The sequence below is a fragment of the Scyliorhinus torazame genome, chromosome 4 (assembly GCF_047496885.1).
Source record: "Scyliorhinus torazame isolate Kashiwa2021f chromosome 4, sScyTor2.1, whole genome shotgun sequence".
Classification (NCBI taxonomy): domain Eukaryota; kingdom Metazoa; phylum Chordata; class Chondrichthyes; order Carcharhiniformes; family Scyliorhinidae; genus Scyliorhinus; species Scyliorhinus torazame.
In genome coordinates, this window is record NC_092710.1 from 327,380,966 (window position 1) to 327,401,197 (window position 20,232).

The following is a 20,232-nucleotide window of genomic DNA, read 5'->3' on the forward strand; positions in this document are numbered from 1 at the left end:
TCTCGGATCGTGTCTTCAGGATCCTTAAGGGGGAGGGGGAGCAGCCAGAAGTCGTGGTGCACATTGGTACCAACGACATAGGTAGGAAAAGGGGTGTGGAGGTAATAAACAAGTTTAGGGAGTTAGGCTGGAAGTTAAAAGCCAGGACAGACAGAGTTGTCATCTCTGGTTTGGAATAGGGAGAGAGTGCAGCTGAACACGTGGCTGCAGGAATGGTGTAGGAGGGAGGGCTTCAGGTATTTGGATAATTGGAGCGCATTCTGGGGAAGGTGGGACCTGTACAAGCAGGACGGGTTGCATCTGAACCAGAGGGGCACCAATATCCTGGGAGGGAGGTTTTCTAGTACTCTTCGGGAGGTTTTAAACTAATTTGGCAGGGGAATGGGAACCGGATTTGTAGTCCAGCAACTAAGGTAGCCGATATTAAGGACGCCAAAGCATGTAGTGAGGCAGTGGGGAAGGGAACACTGACAAAGGAGAGTACTTGCAGGCACGGAGATGGGTTGAAGTGTGTATACCTCAACGCAAGAAGCATCAGGAATAAGGTGGGTGAACTTAAGGCATGGATCGGTACTTGGGTCTACGATGTGGTGGCCATCACGGAAACTTGGATAGAAGAGGGGCAGAAATGGTTGTTGGAGGTCCCTGGTTATAGATGTTTCAATAAGATTAGGGAGGGTGGTAAAAGAGGTGGGGGGGGTGGCATTATTAATTAGAGATAGTATAACAGCTGCAGAAAGGCAGTTCGAGGAGTATCACCCTATTGAGGTAGTATGGGTTGAAGTCAGAAATAGGAAAGGAGCAGTCACCTTGTTAGGAGTTTTCTATAGGCCCCCCAATAGTAACAGAGATGTGGAGGAACAGATTGGGAAACAGATTTTGGAAAGGTGCAGAAGTCATAGGGTAGTAGTCATGGGCGACTTTAACTTCCCAAATATTGAGTGGAAACTCTTTAGATCAAATAGTTTGGATGGGGTGGTGTTTGTGCAGTGTGTCCAGGAAGCTTTTCTAACACAGTATGTAGATTGTCCGACCAGAGGAGGGGCAATATTGGATTTAGTACTGGGTAATGAACCAGGGCAAGTGATAGATTTGTTAGTGGGGGAGCATTTTGGAGATAGTGACCACAATTCTGTGACTTTCACTTTAGTAATGGAGAGGGATAGGTACGTGCAACAGGGCAAGGTTTACAATTGGGGGAAGGGTAAATACGATGTTGTCAGACAAGAATTGAAGTGCATAAGTTGGGAACATAGGCTGGCAGGGAAGGACACAAGTGAAATGTGGAACTTGTTCAAGGAACAGGTGCTACGTGTCCTTGATATGTATGTCCCTGTCAGGCAGGGAAGAGATGGTCGAGTGAGGGAACCATGGTTGACAAGAGAGGTTGAATGTCTTGTTAAGAGGAAAAAGGAGACTTATGTAAGGCTGAGGAAACAAGGTTCAGACAGGGCATTGGAGGGATACAAGATAGTCAGGAGGGAACTGAAGAAAGGGATTAGGAGAGCTAAGAGAGGGCATGAACAATCTTTGGCGGGTAGGATCAAGGAAAGCCCCAAGGCCTTTTACACATATGTGAGAAATATGAGAATGACTAGAGCGAGGGTAGGTCCGATCAAGGACAGTAGCGGGAGATTGTGTATTGAGTCTGAAGAGATAGGAGAGGTCTTGAACGAGTACTTTTCTTCTGTATTTACAAATGAGAGGGGCGATATTGTTGGAGAGGACAGTGTGAAACAGATTGGTAAGCTCGAGGAAATACTTGTTAGGAAGGAAGATGTGTTGGGCATTTTGAAAAACTTGAGGATAGACAAGTCCCCCGGGCCTGACGGCATATATCCAAGGATTCTATGGGAAGCAAGAGATGAAATTGCAGAGCCGTTGGCAATGATCTTTTCGTCCTCACTGTCAACAGGGGTGGTACCAGGGGATTGGAGAGTGGCGAATGCCGTGCCCCTGTTCAAAAAAGGGACTAGGGATAACCCTGGGAATTACAGACCAGTTAGTCTTACTTAGGTGGTAGGCAAAGTAATGGAAAGGGTACTGAAGGATAGGATTTCTGAGCATCTGGAAAGACACTGCTTGATTAGGGATAGTCAGCACGGATTTGTGAGGGGTAGGTCTTGCCTTACAAGTCTTATTGAATTCTTTGAGGAGGCGACCAAGCATGTGGATGAAGGTAAAGCAGTGGATGTAGTGTACATGGATTTTAGTAAGGCATTTGATAAGGTTCCCCATGGTAAGCTTATGCAGAAAGTAAGGAGGCATGGGATAGTGGGAAATTTGGCCAGTTGGATAACGAACTGGCTAACGGATAGAAGTCAGAGAGTGGTGGTGGATGGTAAATATTCAGCCTGGATCCCAGTTACCAGTGGCGTGCCGCAGGGATCAGTTCTGGGTCCTCTGCTGTTTGTGATTTTCATTAATGACTTGGATGAGGGAGTTGAAGGGTGGGTCAGTAAATTTGCAGACGATACGAAGATTGGTGGAGTTGTGGATAGTGAGGAGGGCTGTTGTCGGCTGCAAAGAGACATAGATAGGATGCAGAGCTGGGCTGAGAAGTGGCAGATGGAGTTTAACCCTGAAAAGTGTGAGGTTGTCCATTTTGGAAGGACAAATATGAATGCGGAATACAGGGTTAACGGTAGAGTTCTTGGCAATGTGGAGGAGCAGAGAGATCTTGGGGTCTATGTTCATACATCTTTGAAAGTTGCCACTCAAGTGGATAGAGCTGTGAAGAAGGCCTATGGTGTGCTCGCGTTCATTAACAGAGGGATTGAATTTAAGAGCCGTGAGGTGATGATGCAGCTGTACAAAACTTTGGTAAGGCCACTTTTGGAGTACTGTGTACAGTTCTGGTCGCCTCATTTTAGGAAGGACGTGGAAGCTTTGGAAAAGGTGCAAAGAGATTTACCAGGATGTTGCCTGGAATGGAGAGTAGGTCTTACGAGGAAAGGTTGAGGGTGCTGGGCCTTTTCTCATTAGAACGGAGAAGGATGAGGGGCGACTTGATAGAGGTTTATAAGATGATCAGGGGAATAGATAGAGTAGACAGTCAGAGACTTTTTCCCCGGGTGGAACAAACCATTACAAGGGGACATAAATTTAAGGTGAAAGGTGGAAGATATAGGAGGGATATCAGAGGTAGGTTCTTTACCCAGAGAGTAGTGGGGGCATGGAATGCACTGCCTGTGGAAGTAGTTGAGTCGGAAACATTAGGGACCTTCAAGCAGCTATTGGATAGGTACATGGATTACGGTAAAATGATATAGTGTAGATTTATTTGTTCTTAAGGGCAGCACGGTAGCATTGTGGATAGCACAATGCTTCACAGCTCCAGGGTCCCAGGTTCGATTCCGGCTTGGGTCACTGTCTGTGCGGAGTCTGCACGTCCTCCCCGTGTCTGCGTGGGTTTCCTCCGGGTGCTCCGGTTTCCTCCCACAGTCCAAAGATGTGCAGGTTAGGTGAATTGGCCAATGATAAATTGCCCTTAATGTCCAAAATTGCCCTTGGTGTTGGGTGGAGGTGTTGAGTTTGGGTAGGGTGCTCTTTCCAGGAGCCGGTGCAGACTCAATGGGCCGAATGGCCTCCTTCTGCACTGTAAATTCAATGATAATCTATGATTAATCTAGGACAAAGGTTCGGCACAACATCGTGGGCCGAAGGGCCTGTTCTGTGCTGTATTTTCTATGTTCTATTGTGTTGTTGGGTTGGAGAAGTTTCCATAATTCCCAAAGACTGCTGGCTGCAGACATTCAAACTCTATTGTAACACATTTACAGTTTTGACAACATTCCCCTACACAAGCTTCTTTTCATGCTGCTTTCTGTTCTACTCTCAGATCACGAGTGTATGTCACTTCCTGCCAATGACATCACAGGCTTAACCCTTCACAGGACTTCACATACAGAGATCACCACAGTATCCTCCATTATACTACGCCTGCGATGAACCAAGAATCCTACATCCTAGCTATCTTAGCCTTCAATATACTCAATCATGAAGCTTCCATAATGGGTTAGAGAATTCCAAAGATTTAGCTGTTTAGCACAGGGCTAAATCGCTGGCTTTGAAAGCAGACCAAGGCAGGCCAGCAGAACGGTTCAATTCCCGTACCAGCCTCCCAAAACAGGCGCCAGAATGTAGCGACTAGGGGCTTTTCACAGTAACTTCATTTGAAGCCTACTTGTGACAATAAGCGATTTTCATTTCATTTCATAACCCTTTGAGTCAAGAAATTTCTCCCCATCTCAGTCCTATTGAATCTTTCTCCTTTCTCCTGAATCTGTGCTGCCCTTTTCTCGATGCCCCAGCCAGGGGAAACAACCTTCCTACCTTGTCAGCGTGTATGATTCAATGAGATCACTCTCATTCTCCTAAATTCCAGAGAGTACGCAACAATATGATTCCTTTCAGCATTGGACAACTCTGTAACCCAGGAATCAATCCAGTGAATCTTCACCGCATCATCTCCAAGGAATGTACATCCTGTTTTAGATCAGGTGTGAAATTCTCCGTTTGGGAGACTAATGTTGACGCTGGGACTGAATTGCGTCCGATTTACCATCCCATTGGGTGCACTATTTAGAAAGTGAGTCAGGACATGCTAATGTGTCAGCACTCTGCCCACGTGAATCTGAATCAATTCTCATTCCCGCCCGCTTCTGATTCACTGAGTCCGGAATTGGCGCAGGAGAGCTTGACAAGCTGGAGCTGCTTATCAGCGCTCCACTCCCCCCACTCTCATTCCAACCAAGAAGATGGATCCATGAAGAGTAGCACCATACTTCACGGACACGGAGCTTGATGGAATGTTGGATGCGGTGGAAGATAGGCGGGACACCCTCTTCCCCAGGTTGTGCAGGAGGCTACCGCCTGCAGTTATCAACCGGGCCTGGGCAGAGATGGCCGAGGTGGTTAGCGCTGTGACCCTCACCAGGGGCACGGGCATGCAGTGCCGCAAGAAAATGAGTGAGCTCCTTAGGGCAGCTCGGGTGAGTCACCACCTCTGTTTCCCTGGCATCACTCCTGCCCTTCACTCCCTGCACCACACCCCCACTCCCATTGAGCACAATCAATACTCACCTGCCCGCATCTCCCTCACGTCCCACCCTGCACCAAACGCCCAACATCTGCCTTGCCCTCTTTGGCCAGGTGCCAGGAGCCTTGCACACACAAAACGCCAGCTACAGAACAGCCCCCACCCCCTCCACCCTCTGTAACACGCCTCCATGCATCTCACTCTGTCCTTTATTGTCCCTTAGGAAAAGACAGCCCATAAATGTGACAAGATGTACCGGGCACACATGGACATTGCTGCGGTATTCCAGAGCTTGGTCCAATCACAAAGCATCATGGCTGAGGGCGTCGAGAGCATTGGCCGGGCGCTGACTACCTGGGCAAATCTTAGAGGGACATGGCTGAAACGCAGAGGGACATGGGACAACGATGTTCAAGAGGCATCTCGAAAAATCCATGAGTCGGATGGGTATAGAGGGACACAGCACTAGGGAGTGCTGAGGGTTTTGGTCGAGGGTGGTACAGACTTGGAGGGCCGAAGGCCCTGTTACTGTGGTGTATTGTTCTTTGTTCTCTGTGATGCATGTTTGAGGGCAGCGAGATCCTGGATGAGAAGAGTGCGGGCCTGCAGACCTGGCAGTGCCAGGTGACGGTGGAGGCTCCGGATCTCACCAGTCAGAGGGCAAGATACACAGTAGGCTGCCTCCACGTCTGAGGTGCTGTCTGGGTCACACTTCATAGGAGCGGTAGGCCATGTAATTCAAAAAAGTAAGACACCAGTTAATTTGGCCAGGGTGCAGCTAAGGTTAGAGGTGAGTTGCCAGGGCACAATAATGTCTATAGTCACTACTAAACACCTTTTCACCAACATTACAACCTGCCTCACCCCTCTGTCTGAAGGGTGTGTGGGATGGGCCGGGCTGGGTGTAGAGGGTGTGCCGGGTGGGGAGTGTGGGGGGTTGGTGGTGTGGGTGTTGGAGGATGGCATGGGGTAGGGCTGAATCAACTGAATGTTCCACCTGGGGTCACCCTTAGAGATGGCAGGGAACAGAGCTAGACGTGTGAGGCTGCCTTGCAGGCCAGCTTACCCATCTAGCACAGGTGACGCACGGCCTCCTTGGTTAGCCAAATTCTTTGGCGGCAGAGGCGGTCCGGCATTTCCTCGAAGGATAGGCACTGACGGTATACAGCTGCCCTGATTCGACACCTCCTTCGCACCTCCCCCTCGGCCTGTTGGACGGCCTACACTTGAGCTTCAGCAGCTGGTACCTGCTCTTCTAGGGCAGGCACCTCTTGTGCAGGGTCCTCCCCGAGCAGGCCCTGAGCCTCCAGCCTCTGTGCATCTGTAATGGCCGCTGCGGCCAGGTAGATAGCAAGCATTCCTGGTCGAAATTCATTCTCTGAAGGTTTCCTCCGGGTGCTCCAGTTTCCTCCCACAGTCCAAAGACGTGCAGGTTAGGTGGATTGACCACCCTTCAAAATGCCCCCCCACAATCCTACCCCTACCCCCAGCCGTTCCCCCCCGATATGTTGCCTTTCACACTGCACTCCTGTCCCCAGCAGTGAGTGGCTCCGGGGAGCTTCTATCCTCACCACCCATCCCGGTCCACAGGGGTACCGGTGGCTGCCACAACACATGTCAGCAATAGGCTCTGCAGCCCTGTCCTATCTCAGTGGGGTTTACGGTCAGGGTCCTCGTTGGGTGAGCTGTATCTTATCCTGACAGCAGGGTGGCACCTGGTTGTGCAGGGGAGAGGGTAACGGTGTGCCACCAATCACCCCCATGTCAGAGGCGCGTGTGTGGGCAGGTCCTACAGATGGAAGTGAGGCAGGGAAGTGTGTCTGCTGGGAGTGTAGCTGCAGTGTGATGTGGGTCCTGGGTGTGACAGACAGGTTGTGACAATCTGTCCAGGGGCAGGATGGATGGGAGCAGGGGCGCGGTGGACAGGCAGGGGTTGGAGACGCTGCTGGTCCTGCAGAGTGGGCTAGCCGATACTGTCACTGGTGAGGCCTCTGCCCTGAGAGGGTCAGTGTGCCAGGGAGGGTGCCAAAGGCCACGGTACATGTGTCCTTTGTTTGGGGTGAGCTCTGCTATTCCCCTGCTTCCCCTGCAGTGGGATTGCACGTCCGATGAGTGCACTATGGGGCAGCATGGTAGTACAGTGGTTAGCACTGTTGCTTCACAGTGCCATGGTCCTAGGTTCGATTCCCGGCTTGGGTCACTGTATATGGGGAGTCTGCACGTTCTCCCTGTGTCTGCATGGGTTTCCTCCGGGTGCTCCGGTTTCCTCCCACAAGCCCCGAAAGACATGGGTCTGGATTCTCGGCCCCGCCGCGCCATATTTCTGCATCGACCCACTGTCGGGCTTCTCCGTTACGCCGGCCGGCCAATGGGGTTTCCCATTGTGGGGCAGCCCCACGCCGTCAGGAAACCCCCGGGCACCGGCAAAACGGAGCATCCCGCCAGCGGAGAATCCCGCCCATGCTGTTAGGTCATTTGGATGTTCTGAATTCTCCCTCTACCCGAACAGGCACTGGAATGTGGCGACTAGGGGCGTTTCACAGTAATTTCATTGCACTGTTAATGTAAGCCGACTTGTGACAATAAAAGGTTATTATTATCATGAGGAGTGCCAGCACCTGATGTGGTGAATGTATTGCTGTAACAATTCACCATGTGCATATCTGTATTACTCTATTGCCCATGTGGGCTCCACCTATGGACCATTGTAAGGTATTACCTATGATGTAGCACGTTTGGGCCTGTGTGGGCTCCGCCCCAGGCTCCTCCCCTTGAGGGGAGGTATAAGAGCAGTCACCCTGTAGGCAACTCCCACTAACAGATCAGTCGCAGGCAGGCACTGTTCTAGTTGATTAAAGCCACAGTTTACTTCTACTCCTGGTTTCGTGTGAATTGACGGTCGCATCAATTTAATCAACTACAACGCCACTATGGAATCGGCCCTGAAACCTGACCAACTGGAACTCGATCCGCAGGCAGCGGAGGCAAAAGAGATTTTTTCGCACTGGCTCCACTGTTTCAAGGCCTCCTCCTCGCCTTCCGTCACTGACGAACTGATGCTGAGTCTCCTCCACGCACGGGTGAGCCATCGAATCTCTGTTCAATCGAGGAAGCTTCCACCTACGCAGATGCCCTCGCGATGCTAGAGCGCCTCTACGTAAGGCCCGTGAACGAGGTATAAGTTCACCTCACCACTTGCCGCCAGCGTCCTGGGGAATCGCTGGAAGAGTACCTACGCGACCTCAAAGCCCTTGCATGAAGATGTAATTACCAGGCCGTTACGGCCACTGAACATGTGGACCTTGCCATCCGGGACACCTACGTGACTGGAGTCAGATCCAACTATGTGAGACAGGACCTACTCAAAGAAGGTGCCTTAGACCTGGAAGAGACGGTAAAATTAGCCTCCTCTCTGGAAGGAGCGTTCCAAATCCTTAATGCGTTCCCGTCCGATCACGCGACCTGCTCGTGGACCCCCGACCAAAGAATACCCCAGGCCTGTGCTGCGCAGCTGCCTGTCCACCATGGGGGGCTACCCTGTTATTTCTGCGGCCAGCCTCAACACCCCCGGCAGCGTGCCCGGCCCCGAACGCGAACTGCAGCGATTGCGGGAGAAAAGGACATTTTGCTAAAGTTTGCCTGGCCAGGTCCAAAAACTCTAAATCCCAGGCCCGATCTTCAGATTCACAGGCCCTCAGATCCCGCAGTGTGGCAGCGTGCCTGCCGGCTCCGCACCCCCCCCCCCCCACCCGCCCCCCCACCGGATGCGTCATCGGCCTTGTGTTGTCCGTGGGGGCAGCCATCTTCCAGCCTGCACAGCGTGAGCGACTCACAGGGGCCGCCATCTTTGCCATCCTCGCCCACACGGCCCGCCACATGCGATTCATGGGGGCCACCATCTTGGACGCCACCTTCCTCACCGCCCGACACGTGCGATCGACGGGGTCCGCCATCTGCAACGCCGCCTGACACGTGCGATCGACGGGGGCAGCCACCTTGGAACTGCACCAGCACCTCCGACCACGCCAGGTACCCGCAACTCAGCGCGGTCACCCTTGACCAGTCGCGACCCAAACACCTCCGGAGCTCTATGATGACCGTCCGGGTAAACGGACACAAAACGCTCTGCCTCTTCGACTCCGGGAGCACAGAGAGCTTCATTAATCCAGACATGGCAAGACGCCGCTCGCTCCCAATCTTCCCATCAAACCATCTCCCTCGCCTCCGGGTCGCACTCGGTGCAGGTCCGGGGTGCACTACCGCAACATCGCAATACAGGGCGCCGAGTACGCCAACTTTAAATTATACATACTCCCCAACATCTGCGCTCCTCTTCTATTGGGACTGGATTTCCAATGTAACCTCAGGAGCCGAACCCTGAAGTTCGGCGGGCCCCTACCCCCACTCACCATATGTAGCCTCGCGACCCTAAAGGTCGACCCTCCCCCGCTCTTTGCAAGCCTCACCGCCGACTGCAAACCAGTCGCCACCAGAAGCAGGCGGTACAGCATCCAGGACAGGACTTTTATCAGGTCCGAGGTCCAGCGACTCTTGCGGGAGGGAGTCATCGAGGCCAGCAATAGCCCCTGGAGAGCCCAGGTGGTGGTCGACAGGACTGGGGAAAAGAACCGGATGGTTGTAGATTACAGCCAAACCATAAACCGGTACATGCACCTCGATGCGTACCCTCTCCCCGGATCGCAGACATGGTTAATCAGATCGCGCACTACCGGGTGTTCTCCGCGGTGGATATGAAGTCTGAGTACCACCAGCTCCCAATCCACCCGGGGGACCGCCACTACATGGCTTTTGAGGCAGACGGCCGCCTTTTCCACTTTCTCCGGGTCCCCTTTGGCGTCACGAACGGGGTCTCGGTCTTCCAAAGAACGATGGACCGAATGGTGGACCAGTACGGGCTGCGGGCCACATTTCCGTACTTGGACAACGTCACCATCTGCGGCTATGATCAGCAGGACCACGATGCCAACCTCGAGAGATTTCTCCAAACCGCCCGAACCCTTAACCTCACTTACAAGGAGAAATGCGTTTTCTGCACAACCAGACTAGCCATCCTCGGCTACGTCGTGGAACACGGGGTTCTCGGACCCGACCCCGACCGTATGCGCCCCCTCCTGCAACTCCCCCTTCCCCACTGCCCCAAGGCCCTGAAAAGGTGCCTCGGGTTCTTTTCATATTACGCCCAGTGGGTCCCCAACTTTGCGGACAAAGCCTGCCCACTAATCAAAGCCACCATCTTCCCACTGGCGGCTGAGGCCCGACAGGCCAAAGCCGCGATGCGTGCGGTGGACGAGTCCGTCCCCTTCCAGGTGGAGAGCGACGCATCAGAGGTCGCCCTCGCCGCTACCCTCAATCAGGCAGGCAGGCCAGTAGCGTTTTTTTCACGAACTCTCACCATCTCTGAAATTCGACACTTCTCAGTCGAAAAGGAAGCCCAAGCAATTGTGGAAGCCGTGCGGCATTGGAGGCACTACCTCGCTGGTAGGAGTTTTACCCTCGTCACCGACCAACGATCGGTAGCCTTCATGTTCGATAATACACTGCGAGGCAAGATCAGGAATGATAAGATCTTGAGGTGGAGGATCAAACTCTCCAACCAATAATTACGATAAAGAAAATATCGTCCTGGGAAGCTCAACGAACCTCCAAATGCCCTGTCCCGCGGCACATGCGCCAGCGCGCAAGATGACCGACTCCGGGCTATCCACAATGACCTCTGTCACCCGGGAGTCACCCGGCTTCTCCACTACATCAAGGCCCGCAACTTGCCCTACTCCACTGAGCCGAGCCATGACCAGGGACTGCCAGATCTGTGCGGAGCGTAAGCCTTACTTCTATCGACTGGTAAAGGCATCCCGGCCCTTTGAGCGCCTCAGTATCGATTTCAAAGGGCCCCTCCCCTCCAACAACCGCAACACATATTTCCTCAACATCATCGATGAGTTTTCCCGCTTCCCCTTTGCAAACCCTTGCCCCGACATGACCGCGGCCACCGTCATTAAAGCCCTACATAGTGTCTTCACCCTGTTTGGTTTCCCCACGTACATTCACAGTGACCTGGGCTCGTTGTTCATGAGCGACGAACTGCGTCAGTACCTGCTCAGTAAGGGCATCGCCTCGAGCAGGACTACCAGTTATAACCCCCGGGTAAACGGGCAGGTGGAGAGGGAGAACGATACGGTCTGGAAGACCGTCCTCCTGGCCCTACGGTCTAGGAATCCCCCAGTTCCCCACTGGCAGGAGGTCCTCCCCGACGCACCACTCTATTAGGTCCCTACTTTGCACGGCCACAAACGAGATGCTCCATGTTCGCCTATTCGTTTTCCCCAGGAAATCCACCCCCGGGGCCTCGCTTCTGCCCTGGCTGAAGACACCGGGGCCCGTCCTGCTCCGCAAACACGTCAGGAGCCATAAGTCCCCTAGTCGAGAGGATCCACCTCCTACACTCCAACCCCCAGTACGCATACATCGAACACCCCGACGGCCGACAGGATACGGTCTCCCTCTGGGACCTGGCACCCGCAGGTTCCACTGCCACCGCCACCCCATCTTACCCTGCCCAACCTACATGGCACCCGCACCCCCTCCCGCCCAGCATTCCCCCTTCACCGACCCACAGGAATGAAGCCCCAGAAGACACGCCCCGGAGTCCCCGTCTGTGCCCGCACCGGCGACTTCACTACCCATGCCAGCACGGTTGAGTTTCACGCCCGGGCCAGCTGTGATACCAGAGCTTCGGCGATCACAGTGCACAATCCGTGCGCTGTACAGGCTGAACTTATGAACCCTTCGCCCCCACTGGACTTCATTTTTTTAACAAGGGGTGAATGTATTGCTGTAACAATTCACCATGTGCATATCTGTATTACGCTGTTGCCCATGTGGGCTCCACCTATGGACCATTGTAAGGTATTACCTATGATGTAGCATGTTGGGGCCTGTGAGGGCTCCGCACCTTGCTCCACCTCTTGAGGGGAGGTATAAAGAGCAGTCACCCTGTAGGCGGCTCCCACTAACAGATCAGTCACAGACAGGCACGGTTCTATTCGATTAAAGCCACAGTTTACTTCTACTCCTGGTTTCATGTGAATTGATGGTCACATCACCTGGTGTGACACTGATTGAGCTTGGCCACGCCCATCCCGGTGACGGGTCAGCTGGGGTCTGAGGGTTTCCAGAGGGGTGGCCTGGGTGGGCTCCCAAATGACCCGAGGCTCTGTGAACATTTACAGGACAGAGTGAGCAGTCAGCAGAGTGAGCAGCCAGGGGCCTGGAACTTGTACCAAATGGGTGCGTTTCAAACAAATACTGCAGCAATGGCGGCCTGAGCCAGGCCACCCCGATCCCGAGGGGGACACCCCAAATCCACGGAGCTGTCAGGAAGTCGGTCCTGCTATTCCCCTACACCCCCCAGCAAGTGGTACAATGTTGAACAGTTTTTCCAACTTTGCTTACCTTCTCTCTCCCCTTCAGTAGACATGGCACACAGTCCCTGTTTGCAAATACCTGCAGTAAATCGCCACCAGCGAAGGAGCGGAGTATCCCCCCCGAATTGACCTCGATTTTGGCTGGACGCCCATTGTCTGGCTGAGCCCTGTTCGTGTTTCCATTGCCGCGAATCAGAGAAATTTACACAAGGAGATGAAAACTGCCCGCAATTCTCCAGGTGTGGTCTCAGCAAAGACTTGTCAAATTGGAACAAGACTCCAGGATTCTCGCACTCCTGTCCTTGGATTGCTCCTTGCAGTAGTGGAGAGGCTTGAACATTCTGTTAATCACAAGAGCAATGTCATCGGGCGTCTTAAGCTCCTGACAGGGTCACCCATGATGATAAGGTTGGGTGGGAGGAACCAGACAAAGCGCAATTTAAAACGAGTTCTCAACGGCGGATCAGGCAGAAGATACTCGAATGGTATCAACGGCTGCCATGGCAACCATTGCCCCCTTGGCCCACTGTGAGATCCAGCACACCAGGGCCACAATTGTAGAGGCCACAAGTGAACCGCGCCTATGTGACTCCCGACCGCGGGGACCAGGGAATCATGGGAGGGCGGAGCACATGGGTCATCGACCAATTTTCATTTATGTACTTGCTCTTCCTGGCGTGCGGCGTGGAACCTGTTCACTCCTGATTCTCCATCCGTTCAGAGAACACATTCAGGCATCCCAGATGGAGAATCCAGCCCGTCCAGTCACAGAATCATCCCTCGACCATTACCCTCAGCTTCCTGCCTCTCAGCCAATTTTGGATCCAATGTGTCACTTTGCCTTGGATCCCATGGTCCCTGGTCCCTGACTTTCTTGATCAGTCTGCCACGAGGGACCTTATCAAAAGCCTTGCTAAAGTCCATATAGACCACTTCAAATGTATTATCCTCAACAACACTCCTGGTTACCTTTGTCAAGAAAGACCTTTCCTTCACAAATCCATGCTGACTATCCCTGATTAATCCGTGTCTAAAGTGCAGATATATTCTGCCCCTCAGAATTCTTTCTTTGTCCCAACCTTGAATTTGGAAAAAATTAATTCTGTGAGTGTCGGTCCCCAGGATGTCTGAACAGCCCGGGGCAGTTATTTCACTATTTATTCCTGTGGTAGTCACTACTGTTTCTGTATAGTACACATATGAGATGTGATACGGTAAGGCTCCTGTACTACAGACACGGGGGTAGATCCTTGCCTGCTGGCTCCGCCCAGTAGGCGGAGTATAAATGTGTGTGCTCACCGAGCTGCAGCCATTTCGGCAGCAGCTGTAGAAGGCAGCACATCTCTGCGTAATAAAGCCTCGATTACTCTCTATTCGTCGTAATTGATAGTGCATCAATTTATTACGCAGAGATTTTACAACAATGGACCTTCGCATCAAGCCAGATCGCCTGCAGCTGCACCCTCAAGCAGACAACTCCACGTCGGCCTTCGACCACTGGCTAGCTTGCTTTGCAGCCTACATCGGATCAGCGACAGAACAACCCTCAGAGGCACAGAAACTCAAAATCCAGTACACACGGTTGAGCTCCGATATTTTTCCTCTTATCCGGGATGCGCCCAACTACACTGTGGCCATGGCGCTCCTGAAAAAGAACCAAACACGGCCGATCAACAAACTCTCTGCCAGGCACCAGCCATCTACGCGGCAACAACTCCCCGGTGAGTCATTGGAAGATTTCTGGCATTCCCTGCGCGCCCTGGTGAAGAACTGTGATTGCCAGGCAGTTTCAGCCGTTGAACATTCCGAATTCCTAATCAGGGACGCTTTCGTTACGGGCATAGGGTCGGCGTTCATCCGCCAGTGCCTCTTAGAAGGGGACCTCACGGCGATCAAGAAACTCGCGACCTTGCTAACGGTAGCCTCCTGTAATGTACAAGCGTATGCCCCCGACCGCACGGCGACCCCCATCCTGGACACCGTGGGCCCCACCAGCGACCGCCCCCAGCCAACCTCAAGCCTGTGCCGCGCGGCAGCCAGCCAACCCCGGGGGGCCCAAGTGCCATTTCTGTGTGCAGACAAAGCACCCCCACCAGCGCTGCCCGGCGCGGAGTGCGCTCTGCAAGGCCTGCGGGAAGAAAGGACATTTTGCTGCGGTACCGATGCCAGGCCCGGTCGATCGCCGCTGTAACCAGCCCCATTGTTCCAGCACCCCCACGTGCGACCCGTGGGTGCTGACATCTTCCCCTCATCAGACCTCGTGCGGCCCGTGGGCGCCGCCATCTTCTCCCCCCCATCAGACCTCGTGCGGCCTGTGGGTGCCGCCATCTTTAAGGCCGCCCGCCACGTGCGCCCCATGGGCGCCGCCATCCTTGCACCATTTTTGACGGCGCCTCAGGACCCCTGCTCGTCGGGCACCTCATTAGGCCACTCACAGCCCGCAACCGCCGCTGACCAGCCTGGGGCCCACCAACACCAGCCGCAGTTCGCCTCCATCACGCTCGACCAGTCCCGGCCACACAACCTCGCAACCACGACAATGACGGTGAAAGTCGATGGCCACAAGACACCTTGCCTCCTCAACTCCGGGAGCACGGAGAGCTTCATCCACCCCAATACGGTAAGGCGCTGCTCCCTCGCGGTACACCCCATTATCTAACAAATCTCCCTGGCCTCCGGATCCCACTTGTTATTGAAAATATGGAAAGATGTGTCATTTGAAACATGGAAGTCTGGCAATATCTGGTCTGAGAGAAACACGAGAGAATACAGGGAAAGATCCCACAAAGGGTTAACAGCAGCTGCCAGGGAAGGATTGTAAAATGCAGATAGCCTTGGTCAAGCAGGCTTAGCAAACAAGACAAACAGGATTTTGAATGAAGCCAAAAACAATGGCTCACACCTTCATTGAAAGTAACTAACTTAGTAAGGATCTGGAAAAGAATGGATGAGGTTCAGTAGAATTTGGTGAGAATTCTAAGTGTGAAAATTTGCTAATACCAGGTAAATTAAAGAAAACTGGAGGCTATCAGTCTACGAGAAACATAATTCAAAGCCAAAATCAAAGTCAAAATTATGAGCTGAGGACACAATTGGAAAATAAAACTATAGAAATGACAGGAATTAAAAGTAACACCCCTTGAAGTCAAAGCATTTTGAACATCACAAAGGACACAATGTAATCAGATCTATGAGATGAAGTCATGTCAAAATGAATACTTAGTTGGATTAGAAGGTTTAGATCAAAAGATACTTTTTACAATCAAAGAAAATAAGAGTTACTTTACAATAACGTCATAAAAACGTAACTGTTAGAATATAAACCTCGAGACCAGGGCAACCAGAACCAGAACTCAGAGAGAGAGAGAGAAGCAGAAAGATACAAGCAGCTCAGAGTCAGATTACAGTCAGCTCGGCCATGGGAAAGAGACAGGGCTGAGCAGCAGAGCTAAAATAGCTAAGTACATCTAAGGAAGACTAGAATTTAAAGAGTAGCCAGATTCAGCTCAGAGTCAGCTCAGAGATAGCTCTCACAGCTCTGTACATGGGAAAGATAGGACACAGCAACTGAGCTAACCAGTGAATACATCTAAAGAAGACCAGACTTTAAAGAAGATTGATTGTCAAGTTGGGCCTGAAGGTCCTTTCAACCAACCAGAAGGATCCAGGAGCAAGATCTTTTTACTTTTCTGTAAAGACAGTGATTGCATCTTTTAAAAAGAGAAAAAAATATAGAACAATAAAATAACTTAAAAGTTTTAACCTGAAACAGTGGTTATTAGTCTACTTTACTTACTTAGCAATGCGGGACCAGGATCGATGCTACTAAGTGGTAAGTAGATGAAATCTTCGGTGAAGGTATGGGTTATACAGGGGGATAACTTGAAAACATAGTTTGACCTGAATAGCAACCACTGAAGCCTGTATCGGATTCGGGGAGTGAGAATCCCTGATCACCATTTAGAATGTTGGCCCTTTTTGGTATAGGGGGAATTCTAAGAATAGTGGTGACTTTTCAAAAACACACTCCATGGAGATCCAGGGGTACTGCACCGCCACTCTCACCGTCCAGGGCGTAGAGTTCAGCAACATCCGGCTCTACGTCCTCCCCAACCTCTGCGCTGCCTTGCTACTCGGCCTGGACTTCCAGTGCAACTTCCAAAGTCTAACTCTGAAATTCGGCAGGCCCCTACCACCCCTTACTATATGCAGCCTCACGACCCTTAAGGTCAACCCACCTTCCCTGTTTGCGAACCTCACTCCGGATTGCAAACCCGTCGCCACCCGGAGCAGACGGTACAGCGCCCAGGACAGGACCTTCATCAGGTCGGAGGTCCAGCGGCTGCTGCGGGAAGGCATTATCGAGGCCAGCAACAGCCCCTGGAGAGCCCAAGTGGTAGTTGTAAAGACTGGGGAGAAACACAGGATAGTCATTGTCTACAGTCAGACCATCAATCGGTACACGCAGCTCAACGCATAACCCCTCCCACGCATATCTTATTAGGTCAATCAGATTGCACAGTACCGGGTCTTCTCTACAGTGGACCTGAAATCTGCCTACCACCAGCTCCCCATCTGCAAGGCGGACCGCCAATATACTGCGTTCGAAGCAGACGGCCGCCTTTACCACTTCCTTAGGGTTCCCTTCGGCGTTGCTAATAGGGTCTCGGTCTTCCAGCGGGAGATGGACCGAATGGTTGACCGGTACGGACTGCGAGCCACCTTCCCGTACCTGGATAACGTCACCATCTGTGGCCATGACCAGCAGGACCACGACGCTAACCTTTCTAAATTTCCCCACACCGCCAAACTCCTGAACCTAACGTATAACAAGGAGAAGTGCGTGTTCCGCACCAACCGCTTAGCCATCGTTGGCTTTGTGGTGCAAAATGGAGTTCTAGGGCCCGACCCCGATCGCATGTGCCCCCTCATGGAACTCCCCCGCCCCCTTTGCCCCAAGGCCCTCAAACGATGCCTGGGGTCATTCTCATACTATGCCCAGTGGGTCCCTAACTATGCGGACACGACACGCCCACTCATTCACTCCACCGTTTTCCCCCTGACGGCCGAGGCTCACCAGGCCTTCAACCATATCAAGGCCGACATCGCCAAGGCCGCGATGCACGTGGTCGACGAGACCCTCCCCTTTCAGGTCGAGAGCGATGCATCAGACGTCGTTCTGGCCCCAACCTCAACCAGACAGGCAGACCCGTGGCATTCTTTTCCCGCACCCTCCACGCCTCCGAAACTGGGCACTCCTCCGTCAAAAAGGAGGCCCAAGCCTCCATTGAAGCTGTGCGGCATTGGAGGCATTTCCTTGCCGGCAGGAGATTCACTCTCCTCACTGACCAACGGTCGGTTGCCTTCATGTTCAATATCACACAGCGGGGCAAGATCAAAATTGATAAGATCTTGAGGTGGAGGATCGAGCTCTCCACCTACAATTACGAGATTTTGTATCGCCCCGGTAAGCTCAACGAGCCCCCCGATGCCCTATCCCGAGATACATGTGCCAGCGCACAAGTGGACCGACTCCGGGCCCTACACGATGGTCTCTGTCACCCAGGGGTCACCCGGTTCTTTCACTTCATAAAGGCCCGCAACCTACCCTACTCCATTGCGGAGGTCAGGGCCGTCACCAGAGACTGTTAGGTCTGCGCGGAGTGCAAACCGCAATTCTACCGGCCAGACCAGGCGCACCTGGTGAAGGCCTCCCGCCACTTTGAACGCCTCAGCATGGACTTCAAAGGGCCCCTCCCCTCCTCCGACCGAAACACGTACTTCCTTAACGTGGTCGATGAATACTCCAGATTCCCCTTCGCCATTCCATGCCCCGGTATGATGTCTGCCACAGTCATCAAAGCCCTCAATAACATCTTCACTCTGTTCGGTTTCCCCGCTTACATCCACAGCGACCAGGGATCCTCCTTTATGAGTGATGAGCTGCGTCAATTCCTGCTCAGCAAGAGCATTGCCTCGAGCAGGACGACCAGCTACAACTCCCGGGGAAACGGGCAGGTGGAGAGGGAGAATGGCACGGTCTGGAAGGCCGTCCTGTTGGCCCTACAGTCTAAAAATCTCCCGGTTTCCCGCTGGCAGGAGGTCCTCCTCGACGCCCTCCACTCCATCCGATCGCTACTTTGCACTGCGACTAATGCAACCCCCCATGAACGTCTCCTTGCCTTCCCTAGGAAGTCCACCTCCGGGGTTTCGCTCCCAACGTGGCTGGCAGCTCCAGGACCCATTCTCCTCCGCAAGCACGTGCTGCTCCACAAGGCAGACCCGTTGGTCAAGAGGGTACATCTACTCCATGCAAACCCGCAGTACGCCTAGCCCCGATGGCTGCCAGGACACAGTCTCCCTCAGGGACCTGGCACCAGCTGGGTCCCTCCCATCCCCATCTGCCTGGCGCCACCCATCCTCCCCCCAGCACACCTCACCACAGCCTCCGCTCCAGGACGATCCGTCCTCCCATTGGTTCCACCCGGGGATGAAGATGAGGACTACACGCTCCCGGAGTCACCGGTGACCAAGCTGACGCCTGCATCGCCCCCGGGACTGCGACACTCACAACGGAAGATCAAGGCCCCGACCGTCTGAATTTGTGAAAACCCGACCGGTTGAATTTGTGAACTTTTCCAGAACTGTACACTTTAAAAATGCTCACTTACAAAAATGCTCCACCACCCCCGCTGGATTCTTTTTTTAACGGGGTGAATGTGGTAGTCACCACTGTTTGTGTATTGTACACATATGAGATGTAATAGGGTAAGGCTCCTGTACTACAGGTACGGGGCATAAATGTGTGTGCTCACCGAGCTGCAGCCAATTTGGCAGCAGCTGTAGGAGGCCACACATCTCTGTGTAATAAAGCCTCGATTACTCTCTACTCTCGTCTCGTCGTAATTGATAGTGCATCAATTCCAGTTCACACACTCCGGATTGACAACCCTCCCTGCTTGAATCAGACATATTTTTGTCAGTAAAGAGGGCAAAGGGTTTTCTTCCCAAAAATACAGGCATTAAATCATTTCCACTGGTACAAACATTACAGAATGCAGTAAACTCTGAACTATACTGACCTTGTCCTCAATGACTACTGCGGGTTCAGGGCAGTCATCTTGTTCACAGAGTTCGATCATCTCTTTTACCGCATTCTGTGCAGCGAGTTGGTTCCAGAAGAGGACAGACACGGTTAAGAAGATTCTCAGCATCTTGGTGTCGGCTCAGATCACTGGTGAATCCACTGAATGACTCTCAGCACCTTCAGCTCGATCTGCAGTTTGAGCAGAGAGCTCAGAGATTTTTAGACTGTTTTCGGGAGATGATTTTGAATAAAGTTTAGCTACAGGAACATCAGATAATATGATCAGGGATAGTCAGCATGGCTTTGTGAAGGGTAGGTCATGCCTCACAAACCTTATTGAGTTCTTTGAGAAGGTGACTGAACAGGTAGATGAGGGTAGAGCAGTTGATGTGGTGTATATGGATTTCAGCAAAGCTGAAGGTTCCCCACGGTAGGCTATTGCAGAAAATACGGAGGCTGGGGATTGAGGGTGATTTAGAGAAGTGGATCAGAAATTGGCTAGCTGAAAGAAGACAGAGGGTGGTGGTTGATGAGAAATGTTCAGAATGGAGTACAGTCACAAGTGGAGTACCACAAGGATCTGTTCTGGGGCCGTTGCTGTTTGTCATTTTTATCAATGACCTAGAGGAAGGCGCAGAAGGGTGGGTGAGTAAATTTGC

At 52.6% G+C, this 20,232-nt stretch overlaps 1 protein-coding gene across 1 annotated transcript in view; it reads right to left on the reverse strand.

The window, feature by feature from the left end:
- LOC140411502 (heme-binding protein 2-like) overlaps positions 1–19,700 on the reverse strand; it is a 43,596-nt gene extending 23,896 nt beyond the window's left edge. Inside the window, exon 1 of the mRNA XM_072500587.1 lies at positions 19,569–19,700. Coding sequence (XP_072356688.1) covers positions 19,569–19,700 — 132 coding nt within the window. The remainder of the gene's footprint in view (positions 1–19,568) is intronic.
- Positions 19,701–20,232: the final 532 nt, after the last annotated feature.